Source organism: Pongo pygmaeus, chromosome 10, assembly GCF_028885625.2.
Source record: "Pongo pygmaeus isolate AG05252 chromosome 10, NHGRI_mPonPyg2-v2.0_pri, whole genome shotgun sequence".
NCBI classification, from domain to species: Eukaryota; Metazoa; Chordata; class Mammalia; order Primates; family Hominidae; genus Pongo; species Pongo pygmaeus.
In genome coordinates, this window is record NC_072383.2 from 83222699 (window position 1) to 83237155 (window position 14457).

General features: G+C 31.7%; 1 protein-coding gene across 1 annotated transcript in view; it reads left to right on the forward strand.

Moving 5' to 3' along the window:
* Window positions 1-27: 27 nt before the first annotated feature.
* LRRIQ1 (leucine rich repeats and IQ motif containing 1) overlaps window positions 28-14457 on the forward strand; it is a 234048-nt gene continuing 219618 nt past the window's right edge. The window contains exons 1-7 of the mRNA XM_063646532.1: window positions 28-270; window positions 473-1330; window positions 1830-1968; window positions 4135-4246; window positions 8376-8467; window positions 10828-10945; window positions 12084-12307. Coding sequence (XP_063502602.1) covers window positions 1299-1330; window positions 1830-1968; window positions 4135-4246; window positions 8376-8467; window positions 10828-10945; window positions 12084-12307 — 717 coding nt within the window. The 5' untranslated portion in view covers window positions 28-270; window positions 473-1298. The remainder of the gene's footprint in view (window positions 271-472; window positions 1331-1829; window positions 1969-4134; window positions 4247-8375; window positions 8468-10827; window positions 10946-12083; window positions 12308-14457) is intronic.

Sequence of the window (14457 nt, forward strand, 5' to 3'; positions counted from 1 at the left end):
TAGCGGCTATGAGCGCTGTCTCACAACAAAGCCAAGGAATCTCGCTGCTGAGGGGTGAGCCGGGGCCTTAAGGCTGGAATTTCTGTTGGGGGAGGTGAACAGCTGTGGGAGCTCAGGCCGAGCTGGGACTCTCTCTGCCTGGCCAGACTTCCAGGAAAGGGAGAGACCGCGGGTCGGGGGATGGCTGTGCGGCTCTGCGAAGCTCGAGGCTCCCTTCCACCCTGGAGATTTCGAGAGCTCGTTCAAAACTTAAAGAGATGTCTTGGCTATGTAGGGATCATTCGATGGTTACTCACTCACCGCTCCCCACAAACCAATTGACATTCTTTTCCTTCCTTCCTTCCCTTCTTGTCGCCCTCCTTTCCACCCTTTCTTTTTCTGTCTTTCTTTCTTTCTTTCTTTTTTTTTTTTTTTGGTAATATATAATTTATATGAACCTTATAAAGTAGATTTCTCTCCCCTTTCTTTACAGGGGTTGAAGGCGGAGTTCCTTAAGCTTTTCTACTTTTGACAGCTTTAGTGAACTCCAAGTGATTCGTTATCAGCTTAGAACACTTTAATGTAGCCCATTTACAGTGAGACCCATCTATGACTGCACGTCATATACAGTAACCACTAACTGCACGTGGCTATTGAGGACTTGAAATGCAGCTAATCCTAACTGAGATGTGCTGCAGGTGTAAAACACACAACAGATTTCTAAGAATTACTGTCCAAAGAAAGAATATAAACTCTTTGCAAAGATATTAATAATTAATTTTGTTATTACACGTTGAAATATTTTGAATATATTGGGTTAAGTAAAATATATTATAAAAATTAATTGCACTTGATTCTCTTTTGTTTTCAAAAAGTTGCTAATAGAAAATTTAAACTTGCGTAAGTGCTCAAATATGTAATTGGACAGGGGTGATCTAAAGAGCCAGTAGATGAACAGAGAGAGTCATGTAAAGGAAATGACTCTTACCTCCACCGTACTCTCCTGCCTCTCTTTCTACATAAAGTTTAGTATACCTGTGCATTTTGCTTTGTAGGCATAGAAAAAAAAATCTAACTTTCCTTCTAATAAAGCTTTTTAAATGCACTTTGAGTTCCATTGCAGGATAATATTTTGCCCTGGTTCTGTCTGGAGTTTCATTTCATTTTGTTTTTCTTTTCTTTTCTTTCTTTTCCTTTTTTTATTTTATTTTTTATTTTTGAGTGAGTGAGGGTGGAAGTTATGGGTAGAACTGATTTTGAGATGATTGAGTAGAGTGAAAGGAGGAATTAACGAAAGGGAAAGAGGATGGAAAGAAGGAATGAAGAAAAGAACAAGAAGACAGGTGGAAAGGTCAGGCCCTTGAGGAAAGAAAAAAAGAAGTTTAAACTAGTGTCATGAAAAATAAAATGATAGCTGACTAGTACGTTTTCAAACCTTTTTTGGGACTAAGACCAACAGTGAAAAATAAAAAACAGAACATTAACAAAAACACATATTACATTGCAACTCATGCATACATACCTACATTTATATGTATTAATAACTGAAACAAATTTTATAAACAATTCTGATCTTTATTATATATAGTGCAATTATATAAACATATAAATCAATAAGAGTATTAGCGTACAATTACAGTTGATCATTTTGTAGTCAAAGTTTAAAAAGAATGATTGAAGAGATAAAACAATGTTTGGTGTAACCATAATAAGGTGTGATAAAAGTTTGTTAAATTAAAACATGTTTAAATAAATATGTTGGATTGGTATGACAAATTAGAGAACGCATAATTTTTAGTGACATATTAGCCTCTTCATTTTTTAAAGCAGTTCTGTGCTTTATTATGAAGAATAATGGACGATGATGATGATGCAAAGCTGAAAGCAGAAATAGAAGCTGAATTGGATAAACTCAGCATTTCCTCTTTGGAAAAAGAAGACATTGAGAGTGATACAAAATCAGAAACCCAGAGTGATGATAGTGATACAGTGAGTATTGCACTTTTGAGCTTTTTAACAGGAGTAGGCTTTTCAGGAGAAATATTACTTTTCTCAGGATATTTTTATATACTTCTCATTTTTAGCAGCATTGCTATAAACAATTTATATAAATATAAATTATATTGAATATATATAGTCACCTATACATCTTCGTAAAATTGGGATTATCATTATATATATTTGTATCCTGATTTTTGTTTTTACTTGTGAACATTTTAGCATGATTAAATTACATGGTAAGAAAAATGTATATGAAATCTTTTGACATATCAAAATGGTTACTTTTGGAAATAAAACAAATTATCCTTTTATTTGGTGTATTTTTACCAATGTTTATATGCTTACAGAGTTTATTCATAGATTTATTCATTTATACCAATATCCTTAATCCAACTGGAATTTATTTTCAGGAATGTTATGAAATGTAGAACTAATTTGAAAATCTCCTGCACATATTGAGCTAATATTTCCAGTGTCTCTTGTTTAACTTTTCTCAATTGATTTGTCATATGTCTTACTGATAGTTATTGTACATATGATCTATCCAAGGTTGTCTATTCTTTTCCATTACTTTGTTCATTATTTTCCTACTGTTGTAGTAAATATTGAGTGGACCAAATTCTTCACATCGTTTTATTATTTGAAAATCTTAACTAAGCTTTTTTTGAAAAAGAAAATTTTTTAAAGATTTCAGAACTTTGTATTTTATTAGGATTGCACTAAACCTACCTACTACATTTAGAAAAATTAATATTGTTACATTATTATGTCTTTTATCCAGAGCTCATTTAAATGAGACAAAAAAATCTGAAATTCTTTATTTGAATATGAAATCCAACAGAATAATGGATTGTATTTTATTTTATTATACCTTTTTATATAAAGGAAGAAGAAAATTTTAAAGCCCTTCTGTTTCAATTAAGATACCTCACTATTATTTATATCACTTAGAATCAATGTAAGTATTATTACCAGGGGAAAAAATTATTAACTAAGGATTTAGAGATTATGAACTATATTTCCCAGGACATAACAACAATCTCTATAATCCAGGTATCTTAAAATGTTTCTTAGTTAAACAAGAAATAGAAATCTCAATGCAGGACAGATGTCAGAAAAGTAGAATTGATATTTTTGTCACTATTTTTAATACACTACTTTATCAGGACTCATTTTATGACATATAATTTTACATGCTTTTCTGTAGTACTAAAAGAAAGGTAATATTTTCTCATTATCTTCTGATGTTCATTCTCAAAACTAAACACTGAAATCCATTAGTTAGGATAGAGAAAATAAAGCTGGCTGTAAATCCTAAATTCAACACATGAAAACCCAGTATGGCAGACAATATTTGTTTTTAGTTAAATAAAAGCAGATGCATATCATGTTCTTCCATATAGAAACATTTTTATTGTTTCATTGATGCCATGCTTGAGGTCCCTCAGTGAAGTGTTGTCATCACGTAGATATGTGTAACTTCAAGATTATTATTAAAATTGTTCCTAGATGCTTCAAGTATTTTGTTGTTATGAATATTATTTATTTGCATTATATTTTCTAACTAGTTACGGTGTTTATGGAGGAAGGAATTTTATTTTTGCATCTTGCATATCAATATATTTAGCTATTTAGAAAATTTACAAATCGATTTACATAGGCTATATTGGTAGATATTTTATAATAGCTCACAAATGTGACTAAATTTGTGTATGATAATCACAAAGCCAGTTTTGAATGTAATAAATAATTATATCAGGTATTAGTTTGACATTAAATATTTTGAAAAAATAATCTTGCAGTTTTGATTAATATTTGATAATATTTATTTGAAGTTGGAATTAATCTAAAAATACATACAACTATTGAGGGCATTCAAAAATAAACAGCCTCTAATAAAGTTAACGAAAGTGATGTGTAGGTAACTCTTTTCATTTGTTTTCTTAGAGTTTTCTTGAAATGCATAACCACCTGAAAATTAAAAGTAAACTCTAGCCAAATATATTTGTCTGAACTATGCTGTTTGTATGGAACCTTTTTACTTCATTTACATGTTTTGGTCACATTTTTGATGTGGAATGAAGGGTCCAAAATTTGACACATAATTTTGATAATAAACACTTTCACAGTTTCTTGTATTATTCAAATTTTTAGGATTCAGTTGAATTACCAGAATCAGTTCTTCATTGTATTAACATCATAAAGAACAGGAGTAAAGCTGTTGAAGAGCTCATTCTTCAGGACCTGGAAGATACTGATATTTTAAGTAAGTACTATTTTCATCTGTCTGGCAGATAAGCTTTCTGTAAGTATGAACAGATTATAATTTAGTAAACTAAATTGCTTAAAGTTCTTATCTCTTACTGTGCACATGTGTATACATTTAGTGTATTTCTAATATATCTACAGTATATTGGACTGTTGGGTTTAGTTCATTCATTATTTTTTTTTTACTATCTTTCTTAGGTCTTCAGTAAATACCATCAGCATTTTGTTTCGGAAGTCCTAATTAATACCAGACATCCTATTATTTTATATTAAAGAAAATACAACTTATCAAGAGACTGTTTTAGCAATATTAGTATATACATCTTTTTTTGGGAAAAATATTATCATTTGTTTGAAAAGCCCAACAGTATTTTGCTTGAATTGTGCAAATTTACTTCTTGGAATTGTTCTAAGACTAATGGAAAGATCAAAGATTTAATTAGAATTAACCTTGGCTTGGTTTATAATGAGAAATGGCAGCATTCTAAATGTTCAACAAGACCTTTTTTGTTGACTAATAAACCTATTTTAAAAAATGACATAGACAAATATTTAACGTAAAAAATATTCATGATATCTTAAAAGCTATTTTTAAATTAAATGGCATTTATGTATTAGTATAAATTACAGTGTAGATATTCATATTCATTCAATAAATATTGCTTTGTGATAGAATGTGTTCTAGTCACTAAGAATACAGCAGTGAACAAAACAGACAAAGATTCTGTTTCTCTGTTTTAATGTTCCAGTGTAGGGAGACAGATAATAAACAAATATGCAATATTTCAATAGTGATAACTGCTATGAAGGAAAAAAATGTAAGGAGATAGAGACTGGAGTTTGCTATTTTAAATAGTCAGGGAAGTTCTCTGTGAAAAGGTGATATTTGAGCAATGACTTAATGAATGTAAAGCTGAGCCACGTGGTTATCTAGGAAGCCTGTAATTCTGGAAAGAGGGAAGTATAAAGGCCCACTGAGTGGATTTAATATGTTTGAATAACAGCAAGTAAACGTTTCTGGTTGTATCTGAGAAAACAAGGGATTAGATGATATAGGGCTCTTCCAAACTGTTTTGTGGACTTTGGATTCTGTTCTCAACATATAAAAAATTTTGAGTAAACAATGACAGTATCTGAATTTTATTTGGAAACAATCATTCTGTTGACTGTGTAGAGAATATGCCTTGAGGCAGTCAAGCTACTGCAAGACTATTGCAATAATATGACAAGAGATGAGAGTGGTTTGAGTAGACATGAAGAAATATGGTCATATTCTGGACATTATTTTAAGGTAGAAAGAGAAGCATATATTGGTGGACTGGTACAAAATGAAGAAAGGAAGGTGGCTCCAAGAATTTTGTCCCGAACACCAGCATGAATTGCTATGTAAAGGTTTACTGTATATTTTGACAATGATTATCTATGGTTGAATTATGAAGAATGTTGACATGTTTTGTTTATTTTTACTAAGGTTTAAACACTGAAAATATAAATACATTAACAGTTATACAGCCTATTTATAGCCTAATTATAAAAAAAATCAAGGAAAACACAATTGTAGAAATTAGTTACATGAATTGAGATACAACTACAGTTACAGCAGTGGTTTAGAAAATTATGAGATCTTGTATATGACTCTAATCTAATGTAATCTAATCTGATCTCTAACAAGGTCAAATAAATCAGAGCCTTATAAAAGATATTTGACAATCATAATGAATAAAATAATTTTCCCAGAAAATTTAATTTAATTATTTAAAATGGTTAATTATTTAAATTATTTAAAATTATTAAATTTATATTAGTATAATTAATTATTTTCAGTATAAATTATTAAAATTAATTATTTTAATTTATTAAATTAAAATAATTGTTAAAATTATTAAATTTATTATCATAAGTTTATTATTCATTAAATTGTACTAATATGTATTATTTATTAAATTTGAATTTATTGAAATTTAATTTAAATTATCATCCTGTGTAATAATTTAATAATTTACATTACGTATTCATTCTTATATGAATTATTTAATCTAAATTATTTATTACATTATTTGTTACACAGGATGATAGTTTAAATTAAAATTAATTAAATTAATGATTTTTCAAGAAAACTTAAATTATCAAAATTATTTGAGAAAGTGAAAAACAAATCAATAATATGGCAAAGAGGTGGAAAGAGATTTCTCAAATGTTGCTAAACTAGGAAAGATGTTACAACTAAATTCTTACAACCTATTAAGGAGCAAAAATACTTTGTTTCTAAAAGCTATATATTTCAGATCAAAATTGTACAAGCATAGCCCAGATAAAAGAAACTAGAAGCTAGTTTCATTTATGAATATAGATGTATTGATTGGAGTTCTCAGTTGTAGTAAACAGACACTCTAGCTACTTTAGGCAGTAAGTTTTTTTGTTTATTTTTATAAGGAGAGATGTTCTGAATATTTATTGCTGTGTTATAAATATAGATGTATTGATCGGGGTTCTCAGTTGTAGAGAAGGGGCACTAGCTGTTTTATGGGCAGTAAGGTTTTTTGTTTATTTTTATAAGGATAGATGTTCTGAATATTTATTGCTGTGAAACAAAGTTAGAAAGTTAAAATAATTTATTATTATATCTTTTGGTTCTGTTGGTTGACTGGGCTCACCTGGACAGTTCTTGCTTGGGTTTTTCATGCATTTATAGTCAGATGTTGATTAAGTCTGTAGTCATCTGAAGGCTTGACTGGATTACAAAAAAAAATAGCTCATTAAAATGTCTGGCTATTGATGCCACCTGTTGGCTGGAGAGTTCAGATGTGGCTTTCAACTGGAGGCACCTACCTGTAGCCTCTCTCTGTGGCTTTCGCTCCTCAGATCATGTAGATTCTGAGAAGTGTTCTACAGCAAAATACCAAGAGACCAAGGTGGAACCTTGTAGGGCTTATCATGATCTTTTCTCAGACATCATGCGTCATTTCTGCCACATCCTGATGGTCATGCAGGATCAGCCTATGTCCTATGTGAGAGGGAACTACACAGGGTATGTATACCAGTAGGTGTGATTCTTTGGGAGAAACATCTTTGGGGACTGTCTACTAGAATAAGTAACTGAATTATTAATAAGACTGAAGAAGCAGTCTCTAGTCTAAACATCCAAGGTGTAGAAAAAACCCCACATGTATATCATAAAACTGGGCTGCATCAGAAGCTGCTGTCTGCTATACTTAAGAAGTTCAGAGACATTAATCCTCTACTATACACTCCTGTCTCCCAACTCCAAGCTCCCTCTACCACATTCTGGCTCATAGAAATAAAAATATCATCACCTGCCTCCCTTTAGACATAATAATTTATGAAAAAAAAGAGTTATGTAAATATATTTATGAACATAAACTAAATCACTCTCAGAAATCTAGCTGCAAAGGTATCTGGATGATGTCATTTTTTTCTTTTCGACCTCTCACACAGGAAAGCATGCCAGAAAGGTAGTGAATAGGTGTTAAAAGAAAATCTATAATATCTGACAAAATAGGTGTGAATAATCAGTGAGCCAGCCGAATGGTCCTCTGTAAAGTTAGTTTGCTATTAGGAAATATTACCATGTTATAACATATTAATTGAATGAAAGAAAATAAACATAACTACATCTGCACACACAATTAAAAAATTATAAAATTCAACAACTCATAAAATAAGAAATATAATTCCTCTTCATTTACATGGTAATAATTATAATTTTTTAATTAATATTTTTATTAAAATGTTTTCAATATCTTGTGCAAGGTCATGTCTGGTTTGTGGCAGAGTTGAATTTTTGTTGATTTCTAATCAAGGTGCCATTGCAATATCAAGCCAGGCATGATTCTTTTTGCCTGGGAAATAAACTTCAGGCACTAGAATATGGAAAATGATAGAGTCAAAGCACTTTAGAAATTTATTACTTTTATTTTTAGAATAAAGATAACAGATTTCCTCTATTGTTTATTCTTAATAATTTTTCTGTTATTCTGAGTTACTCTTACTGATCGACAATATACCCTGATAGAATTTGAGGTTAAAAATTAAGAAAGGGTTTGAAATTTTGAGATGTTGTATTATACTCTAATATTGGAAGTTATATGTATTTTTTCTTTCTCTAGGTTGTAGTTATGGAGCAGTTTCTAATAATCATATGCATTTAAGAACAGGACTGTCAACTGAATATGAAGAAAGTTCAGAGCAATTAATTAAGGTATATATTCAATATTTGACTTAAAATATTCACTATTACAATTAGAAATTTTCTCTCTTACACAAGATTGATACTTCACTGATTTTAAGTTCACCGATTTAAATATTAAAAATTTAATTATTTTTAAGCAAATCATCTGTGGTTTTATGGTTTCTTCTGGCATATGATATAAAAGCACTCAATTTTCAGTGTTTAAGAATATTAAAAGTGGTGGGTTGAGCCATTTATACCTGGCAATTTAGTGTGCATGTAGATAAAATAGTAGAACTATATTACACAAATTTTGTTGTCTAAAAATTCTGAGGAAAATAATGAATATACTCTTATTTAGTCTTTCTTAGGAATGTACTATGTTCCTGCAGAGACGTTATAGAAAATTTAAATTTACAATACTTTATAGTAGTTTTTAGAAACAAATAAAAGAAAAACTTACTTAAAAAATAAGAAGAGCCTTAGCAGTTTATTAAGTTAAAATCCCACAAATGGATTTAAGAGAAAGTCTCTCCTAAAGATTCACTTCTTAGATTGACTTTTACCTCTCATTTTTTAAAATTATTATTATTATTATTATTATTATACTTTAGGTTTTATGGTACATGTACACAATGTGCAGGTAAGTTACATATGTATACATGTGCCATGCTGGTGCGCTGCACCCACTAACTCGTCATCTAGCATTAGGTATATCTCCCAATGCTATCTCTCCCTCCTCCCCCCACCCCACAACAGTCCCCAAAGTGTGATGTTCCCCTTCCTGTGTCCATGTGTTCTCATTGTTCAATTCCCACCTATGAGTGAGAATATGTGGTGTTTGGTTTTTTGTTCTTGCGATAGTTTACTGAGAATGATGATTTCCGATTTCATCCATGTCCCTACAAAGGACATGAACTCATCCTTTTTTATGGCTGCATAGTATTCCATGGTGTATATGTGCCACATTTTCTTAATCCAGTCTATCATTGTTGGACATTTTGGTTGGTTCCAAGTCTTTGCTATTGTGAATAGTGCCGCAATAAACATACGTGTGCATGTGTCTTTATAGCAGCATGATTGATAGTCCTTTGGGTATATACCCAGTAATGGAATGGCTGGGTCGAATGGAATTTCTAGTTCTAGATCCCTGAGGAATCGCCACACTGACTTCCGCGATGGTTGAACTAGTTTACAGTCCCACCAACAGTGTAAAAGTGTTCCTATTTCTCCACATCCTCTCCAGCACCTGTTGTTTCCTGACTTTTTAATGATCGCCATTCTAACTGGTGTGAGATGGTATCTCATTGTGGTTTTGATTTGCATTTCTCTGATGGCCAGTGATGGTGAGCATTTTTTCATGTGTTTTTTGGCTGCATAAATGTCTTCTTTTGAGAAGTGTCTGTTCATGTCCTTCGCCCACTTTTTGATGGGGTTGTTTGTTTTTTTCTTGTAAATTTGTTGGAGTTCATTGTAGTTTCTGGATATTAGCCCCTTGTCAGATGAGTAGGTTGCGAAAATTTTCTCCCATTTTGTAGGTTGCCTGTTCACTCTGATGGTAGTTTCTTTTGCTGTGCAGAAGCTCTTTAGTTTAATTAGATCCCATTTGTCAATTTTGGCTTTTGTGGCCATTGCTTTTGGTGTTTTAGACATGAAGTCCTTGCCCATGCCTATGTCCTGAATGGTAATGCCTAGGTTTTCTTCTATTACCTCTCATTTTATCCAACTTTCTCTCCTTTCACCTATTTCTCCTCCCTAATGTGTTTAACATAATTTGAAAATTGCTTATATATCTCTTGTTCTTTTTTAATGTTTTACTCTATTGAATTTTTTGTAATACTCAAATTTGAAATATTAATTTAAAATTATTATAGTGTTACTTCCTTGGAATAAATAGCCTGTATCTTTCCAACTATAGTATGGTGAAAATATAATTATGGAAAATAATTGATATAAATGATGTATATATAATTTAGGTTAGAGAATAGTTCTCTTTTGTATCATATAGAATATATAAAAAGTTTGTGTATGTGAACAGTCACTACAGTCAGAAAAATAGAAATATATTAAAAGGAAAACATTAGTAGAAACATTTTGAAGTGATTGTCAGATGGTTTAATTGAATATTGTGGAATAATATTAAATAATATTAAAGACTTATTAGAGTTCTGAAAAACATAAGGAGGGTTACTAATGCTTGCATGGGAAAACTTTTTTATTCATTGTAAAGAGAATAATTATCAATGTGCTGCAGATTTGTATTTGAGAGAAATCTGGAGTACATTAAAATTCTTGGTATATACATATAAATATTTAATGTATTATGAAAATGACAGCTTTACTCTCTATTTTGATTTTCTTTAATCATTGGTACTCATTTAACCTCTTAGATATTATCTGAAATAGAAAAAGAAGAATTTATGAGAAGTAAAACTGATTGTGCCATTCCTGATTTTGTTCCTGAGCCTAGTCCTCATGACTTGCCTATGGATGAACATGTTTTACCAGGTGGACTAAATTGCTTAATGATATGTTTGTTAATTTTTATATGATTGATCATAGTTATCTAAAAAAAATTGGACAGTTGATTTTTGTTCTTTTGATATTTAGAAAAGCAATTACAATGTTTGAAGATTATTGTGCCTTTGCTATACTTACTAAATTACATATCATCATAGACTTTTATGCCTTCTAAATTTACTTGATTTAAATATTTTTTCCACATGTTCAGCTGATTGCAATAGATTTGACTATCCCTGACTTTATTTAGTATCTCTTAAGTATCTCTTAACTATTTCTTAATGACACACATACACACACACACACACACTTGTGGGTTTTATTTTTATATTAAGTTTTGTGGAATATTTTAAGTCAACTTATGTGACTTTATTCAGTTCAGTGAAATTTCTATGTCTATTCAACAGTGTATTTTATTGTTGCATATTCTTGCTTTGGGAATATGTTGACATTATTTTTTTACTTTAAGATTCCTCAAGGATCTAGAACTAGAAATACCATTTGATCCAGCCATCCCATTACTGGGTATATACCCAAAGGATTATAAATCATGCTGCTATAAAGACACGTGCACACATATGTTTATTGCAGCACTATTCACAATAGCAAAGACTTGGAACCAACCCAAATGTCCATCAATGATAGACTGGATTAAGAAAATGTGGCACATATACACCATGGAATATTACACAGCCATAAAAAAGGATGAGTTCATGTCCTTTGTAGGGACATGGATGAAGCTGGAAACCATCATTCTGAGCAAACTATTGCAAGGACAAAAAACCAAATACCGCATGTTCTCACTCATAGGTAGGAATTAAACAGTGAGAACACTTGGACACAGGAAGGGGAGCATCACACATCAGGGCCTGTCATGGGGTGGGGGAAAGGGGGAGGGACAGCATTAGGAGACACACCTAATGTAAATGACGAGTTAATGGGTGCAGCACACCAACATGGCACATGTATACATATGTAACAAACCTGCATGTTGTGCACATGTACCCTAGAACTTAAAGTAAAATTAAAAAAAAAGAAATTCAGAAAAAGTTACTTTTATACTTAGAATTAGTTTTGACAGTTTTGATCTTACAAATAATGATGTTGTTTTTCTTCATGAGTGCAGATGATGCTGATATAAATTTTGGATACTGTGAAGTGGAAGAAAAATGTAGACAATCTTTTGAGGCTTGGCAAGAGAAACAGAAGGAATTAGAAGATAAAGAGAAAGAAACTCTCAAAGCTCAGAGGGATAGAGAAGAAAAACAATTTCAAGAAGAAGAAGAAAAGCGACATTGCTGGATGAAACAATTTAAAGTTGAAAAGAAGAAATTAGAGAATATTCAGAAGGTATTTTGCTTTTGTTTTTCATGTATTTTTAAAATCAGTAGCTACCTCTGAAGAATATTGATATTTGGATTGTGGTGCAGATTGAGCTTAATAGTATGACTTTTAATTACTCTTTGATAGAGGAAGAAATTGACTGTGAATTAACAGTATTTAATATGAGCTTCTTGATTAGTTTTTATTGAAATTCATTGGAAGGTCAGACACACTTCTGATCTTGGGGGCCAATGGAGTCTATGAATTTCAAGGGTCATCGTGGATAGTCTGAAATTTACAATATAAATTGTTGTTTTTCTTTATATGCTTCTAAACATTGGAAAAAGCAATGAAAAATTCTTGAGTATGCATTAACCTTGCTATATGGTCTGGCATATGACATGTAAAACATATTCAAAAGTAGTTCAACCATTTAGGGACAGTCTGTGCCCCACCTTCATAATTAAGCTACTTCCTTGAACTGGAAACTTTTTGGTGTGAAGTTTTGTACTGTTTTCATTTCTGTCGTATGTGTTGTTGGTGTTGTTTTCCCCCTGGAGATCCACACAATCAGATCATAGTGGTGGTATATCGGTATTGAGAAACTGGTGGATTTTAGGAGCCTACTTGCAGGTCATGAGAACCTTAGAATATTTGGATAACAGGCATGACTGACTTCTCTATCTTTCATGATTAAAGTTGATTTATACATTATCCAGAACTTGCTGGGTTTGAGTGTTGCATATAAAGAACATTAGCTTGTTCAGCATTTTTTAATCCTCCATGTTGAGGACATTTCATTTCTTGACTATGTAGAAAATAAACACATTAAAGGCTGGGCGCGGTGGCTCACGCCTGTAATCCCAGCACTTTGGGAGGCCGAGACGGGCGTATCACGAGGTCAGGAGATCGAGATCATCCTGGCTAACACAGTGAAAGTCCGTCTCTACTAAAAATACAGAAAATTAGCCGGGCGTAGTGGCGGGCGCCTCTAGTCCCAGCTACTCCGGAGGCTGAGGCAGGAGAATGGCGTGAACCCAGGAGGCAGACCTTGCAGTGAGCCGAGATCGTGCCACTTCACTCCAACCTGGGTGACAGAGCAAGGCTCCATCTCAAAAAAAAAAAAAGAAAAAAGAAAATAAACACATTAAAATAAATTGTAATATTGTAAAACCAGTTATGCCATGACTTTTTCTAATAGTAAGATATGAATCTTTAATTTTCCTTTAGTTACGTTTTCTTTCCCATAGACCAGAATGACATAGTCATTTCTGAGATCAAAAGCTTTAAAAAAAAAAAATCCAAAATAGGATTGAGTATAATGTAGATTATTGGAGTAGTATTTGTTGGTTTGTACTAAAATGCATAATTGCTATGAAGTATTAGTAGTATTTTCAGATTTAAGAAACATCTGATTTCAATCCTATTCAGCAAAGTTGTCGTTTTTATTCGTTTTATAACCAAATTTTGCTGACTACCTTAAGGGCAAAGCATTCAGCTATGCGCTTAGATGATGCAAAAGAGATCTAACAGCAAATCCCACCCTCAAAGAATTATAACTTATTTTTTGAAACTAATTTGCAATTTATCATATAATTATGATTTAAGAAAATGCAATTATATTAGGTGTAATGAATTCCTAATTCATTATGCCTTGGAGCTTAAAAGTTTCCGATGGGACTAGCCCACATTTTGTATGATTGACTCCAAATATATAATTTACCTTCTGTCAGTAGTTCTTTCCTGGGTTGTTTGTTAGCTGCCTCTCCATTCCCCAAAATAGCAATCATAAATCTCTTAAGAATTACACCCAATTCCTCCCCCCTCATTATTAGCAAATAATCACATAACATTTTTTTGCATCAAATACGAACTTTCTCTTTTAATTCCACAGCTATTTAGTATCAACATCTGTACTCATCCTTTTTAATATTATTATTGGCCTTCCCTCCTATCCCAGGAAGAAATGTTTTTTCCTTCTGCCAAAGGTTAGCTTTTCCTCCTCTACTTTATATTTTATCATTTTCAACCTACACATGCTTTTTCTATATGCTGAAACACTCCTATCATCTTCCTCCTTTTTTATTGTTTATAAGCATGTTCAATTTCCTCCCATCCTAAAAATAAAAGAAAAATCATGAGATCATTCTTATGTTTTTCTTTAGCTGTTCTTTGAT